Below are 5,109 nucleotides of genomic sequence, written 5' to 3' on the forward strand. Positions count from 1 at the left end.
AGAGCAACAAATTTTGAAATTAGCCACCGGTGCTGGAATTAACAACAGTGTCATATTTTGACAGGAATTCCTGTAAATCTGTCGATAAATTTTCGCCCGTTTATTTTCACGTCCAAAACAAATTCAAAATAGCGTTGTGACAATTGAAAAGTGTGTTTTATTTAGTTGCATTTATAGTTTTGCTATTCTAAACCGTTGGCATCTGTATGTTTTCAATAATGCATTCAGATTGATTGATGAGTTCTGCAAAAAACATTACATTAGATCACTGAGATAAATGTTGTTTGACTACACGCTATCTAGATTTTTTATACTTAGCTGACGTATTTTATGTTTTGCACATCTTTTAGATCACGTCAGTCAACAGAGAGACTCAGAGTTGTTGTTATGCAGTTTGACAATCAAATACATAATATTAAACGAGCAGACTCACATTCCGTTAGTAGAATTGCTCAGTGTTCATTCGTTTTATTAGACGGACTGCGGTACGGACTTCAACATTTATTAGTCTGATTCATGAATTATAGTTATAACAATAATAATAAAAACAGCTGAACCGTCGCTTCGTATGAAGACAAAACAGCCTTTGAACAAACCGAAGCAAAGCGCACGGTAATTAAGTTTGCAAACCTTAGCGCATTTGGCAGTGTGCCGACACACTCATGTGGACTAATAGAGCGCTGCGGCCGCTGGCATGCCTGCGCTACTGGCCAGCGATGCCCGCTGATATCTTGCACGTGAATGTAGCTAGTGGCCAATATCCCAATATTCGACCAATGCCAATGACCACAGATTGGCACTGACATTACCGCTGTGATATCTCTTGTACGCTCACGGACTTCCGATACAATGATAACAACTTCTAGTCATTTAAGCTCTGTAAAAATAGCAGGTCTTTTGGAAAATATTGAGAGCAGCCTTCAAACTTTCACGTTGCATATTTTATATTAATTACGTAAATTAATGCGAACATGAATTTAACCTTGAAATGCTTTTCATTTCTGTTCAGGTTACACTGGCTGTGGTCGCAAACCAGCAGTTAACATCATTCACAGTAACAAGTTGCAAATATTTTTTTTGTTTTATAATATCGGAGTTGTGCAAATGAAAATCACAGTCGCTATTTGGTGATCATTTCCTTGGTGGTGAAAAGCGAGCTCGTACCAAAGAGCATAGGTATTGTCATTTTGTTTGTGATTGTACCTCGTCACCTCACACTCGACGTGGCTCCGTTCATGACTGTACTGTTTGTGTAATCGATTTTGATTAAGTGCCATGTGTATTGAGTTAGCAGAGTGAATGATGTTAGTTGGGGCTTTTTTGTGGGCTGACTCAATTTGGTGTTAACTTGAATCGTCACATGACTAAAAGCAATTGAAGATAGAAAGGCAAAAAGAAAATACGGAATTGTCAATTTAAATTAATTTTCGTATATTGTTGCGTCGTGACGTAATTCAATAACTATTTTATGCATCTACAGATGAAACATGATTGAATGATGCATAAAGAGAGATGATTTTCTTTCATTTTTATCATAAAGCTCAGTATTTACGTTCTTACAACAGAATATTAATGAGTAAGACTGAAATTAATTCACGCTAAATGCTTGTTCTGAATCATTTTTAATGAAAGGAACCGGACATTGTGCAATGTCTGCAATCCAGGCTACGAGACAATGGCGCGTCGATGAGCCCGTTATTCCTCAACTAAATATACACTCGCCGTGTGATCGCTCCCTTACATTCTAGTACATGATTAACAACACCCACTTCGCTATAATTTTAAAGTGTATAAATTTAAATCATTACATAGTAAATTTTCATTTCTGGTAAGTCCCTAAATGTAAACATGGTGTGCTCGGCATATGTTCAGTGTGGTACAAGGTCGCGTGGAGCTTTTCGCTGGTAATTTACTTCGGGCTGGAACGATTGTTATGATACTTGATTTATCGAGTGCATATTTTGTTTCGTCGAAAGCTTGGCGTAGCTCGGGCTAGCCATGAATCATAGTAACGGCCGGTCGGGATAAACATTTTTTTACACAATGAAAAGGTCAAGACTGGTGGAACCGCGTTATTTTACGCTCATACACTTCGGTTTTATTTTGAGGTTACAATGGAGATGAATAAGGTTAATATTTAATTATGCCTTGGGTTTAGCAGTGTATTATACGCTACACGTTTTCATGGACTTTGAACGCTGGTATGAAACAATGAAAAACATCACGTATATTGTGCGTATAGGATTCGTAACTCGTATATTGATGAATGTTTAATACCAATATTGCGTAGTGATTTAATTAAAATAATACGCTCAAACCCACGGTCATGTCGAATTAAATCAGGCCACTCAAAAGCGACGACGCTTAATACACACTAAAAAAATAATCTTAACGATTTTAAACTGTCGCGACTTGTCCACATAATATTATAATGTAACGGGTCTTAATCGCGATTGAAAATTTAAGGTTAGAATACCTTATATGTTCGCCCGACGTTTCGATCGCATTACAACGACCGTGGTCACGAGCTGACTGATGTGGCTGCTAAGCGTCGTCTCCTTGCGGCCCGAGTTTCGATGCCTACCCTCACTTGGTTTTCACTGAGTGTACATTGTTCGGAATTGTCGGTACTTCGACACACAACACTAACGACGTCTTTACACTGGCGCGTTACGTCATGCCGGCGACGGCTGCACTTGCTGATGACAGGATTCCACGTAGATGATAAACGGTATCCATCTTCACGGTTGAAATTAGAGTGTTTTTTGATTTCAACCGCTTCTCGTACTATCCTGGAGTAATAGTGACGATCTGTGGAGAGGACCCGGGGTTGATGTAGTTCGATCCAGTGATTGGTTCCTGCTTCCAACAAGTGCTCAGCTATCGCGGATTTGTTGACTTGCCGGTTCTTGACAGCTGCGATATGTTCCTTGACCCTTTCAGCTATTGTTCTTTTGGTCTGTCCGATGTATGAACTACCGCAGCTACAATCCACCTTGTAAACGCCAGGTGTCTGAAGAGGAATTACATCCTTTGGCGTGCGCAAATGGTTAGCTACTTTGGAGAACGGACTATATACAGTCTTTATGGAGTATTTCTTCAGTACTGTTCCAACTTTATCCGTTACTCCTTTTATGTAGGGCATAAAAGCTGGTACTCTGCTAACACCAGTCTGATATTCTTGCCTCTTCAGACGCCGTTCGGTCCTCCTGTATCCGTTCCGCTTAAGTACCTCCTGAACGTGTGAGAGTTCACCGTCTAGGTGTTCAGGGTCACATAGGTCGTATGCTCTATTTGTTAGCGATGTCACGACGGATTGCAGGTGTCGCGGATGGTGATGCGAATCTGCGTGAAGATACCTATCGGTGTGTGTCGGTTTTCGGTAAACAGTGTGGCCCAAGGTACCATCTGTTCTCACCTTTACTTCGACGTCGAGAAAGGCCAACGATCTGTCTGTCTCCATTTCATATGTGAAGTTGATATTAGGATGAATGGAGTTCAGGGTGTTCAACAGCCGTTCTACGTCCTGTTTATCTCCTCTCATGATACAATACACATCGTCAACATACCTTTTCCATAGCTTCACATTGTATGCCTGCATGTCTATGGATTGTTCGAAGTGTTCCATCCAGATGTTGGCCATAACCGGTGCCACTGGGCTACCCATGGCCACTCCGTCGGTCTGGAGGTAGTATTGTCCACGATAGAGAAAGTAGTTTCCTTCTAAGCAGTTCTTCAGTAAAACGACGTACTCACTAGACAGACCGGTTTCCCTCAACTTCATCTCGACGACATCAAGACAGTCCTGAATGGGAACGTTGGTGAACAGTGACTCCACATCAAAACTCACCATAACCTCATCCGGTTCCACTCTCATGGTCTTGATGATATCAACAAAGTGACGTGAGTCTTTTACGAAGGATGCAGTCTTACCTGTTAACGGTTGCAACACTGACGCGATGTGTTTCGCCAAATCATAGGTGGGAGAATCGATTTGACTCACTATAGGGCGCAGTGGTACACTCTCCTTATGTACTTTTGGCAAACCGTATAACTTCGGCGGCTGAACGCACTTGGGTCTTGCGAGACGCTGAAACACATCCTCCGCGAAAAGGTCTTCATGGTCCCTGATGAGTGAACGTATACGTTTCGTCACTCTGGCAGTAGGGTTATATGACACTGGTTTGTAAACAGAAGTGTCACTCAACAGACTCCGTATTTTTCTGTCATAGTCCTCTGAGTCCATTACTACGGTGGCGTTTCCTTTATCAGCCTTAAGCACTAAGACATCACGATTAGCCCGCAGTTTCGATAGTGCTTGACGCTCTTCCATAGTAACATTCGATTTCGGCAGCTTGGATTTTCGTAGAATAACGGCAACATCCTGTCTAAGTGTATCCGCATCGTTAGACGGCACCTTGTTACGCGTTATTACTTCCTCAACACCACTTATGACATTTTCGTACGGAATCCGTTTCGGAGTTACTGCATAATTTAACCCCTTGCTCAGTACACTGTGTGTGGCATTATCAATTGGCGAACGTGACAAATTAATAACCGTATCACGCTGGGACGTGGCCGGTGTTCGGGTTTTACCGATTACCTTCCCGCAACGGTTAATTAACCTATCAAACTTTGCATCGTGACGGGCAATGCACAAATCGTAAATACGAGACGCCTGGTTGTAAGTTACACGATCACAAATGTTAAAGTCATCCACTGATAATACCGCACTGCATTCCGTATGTAGGTCATAAAGTTCACTCACCACGTATTTACGATTTGTGCATTGCCCGTCACGATGCAAAGTTTGATAGGTTAATTAACCGTTGCGGGAAGGTAATCGGTAAAACCCGAACACCGGCCACGTCCCAGCGTGATACGGTTATTAATTTGTCACGTTCGCCAATTGATAATGCCACACACAGTGTACTGAGCAAGGGGTTAAATTATGCAGTAACTCCGAAACGGATTCCGTACGAAAATGTCATAAGTGGTGTTGAGGAAGTAATAACGCGTAACAAGGTGCCGTCTAACGATGCGGATACACTTAGACAGGATGTTGCCGTTATTCTACGAAAATCCAAGCTGCCGAAATCGAATGTTACT

General features: G+C 41.8%; 2 protein-coding genes across 3 annotated transcripts in view; both read right to left on the reverse strand.

The window, feature by feature from the left end:
• The window catches only part of LOC142975020 (voltage-dependent T-type calcium channel subunit alpha-1G-like), a 151,012-nt gene that overhangs the window by 71,808 nt on the left and 74,095 nt on the right, over positions 1-5,109 (reverse strand). The window lies entirely within an intron of this gene.
• Positions 3,190-4,333, reverse strand: LOC142974902 (uncharacterized). Its single transcript, XM_076117473.1, has 2 exons — positions 3,570-4,333; positions 3,190-3,235 (listed from the first exon to the last, which is right to left on the reverse strand). The coding sequence occupies exons 1-2, from the start codon at positions 4,331-4,333 to the stop codon at positions 3,190-3,192; spliced, it is 810 nt and encodes a 269-aa protein (XP_075973588.1).

Source organism: Anticarsia gemmatalis, chromosome 8 (assembly GCF_050436995.1).
Source record: "Anticarsia gemmatalis isolate Benzon Research Colony breed Stoneville strain chromosome 8, ilAntGemm2 primary, whole genome shotgun sequence".
Taxonomy (NCBI): Eukaryota; Metazoa; Arthropoda; class Insecta; order Lepidoptera; family Erebidae; genus Anticarsia; species Anticarsia gemmatalis.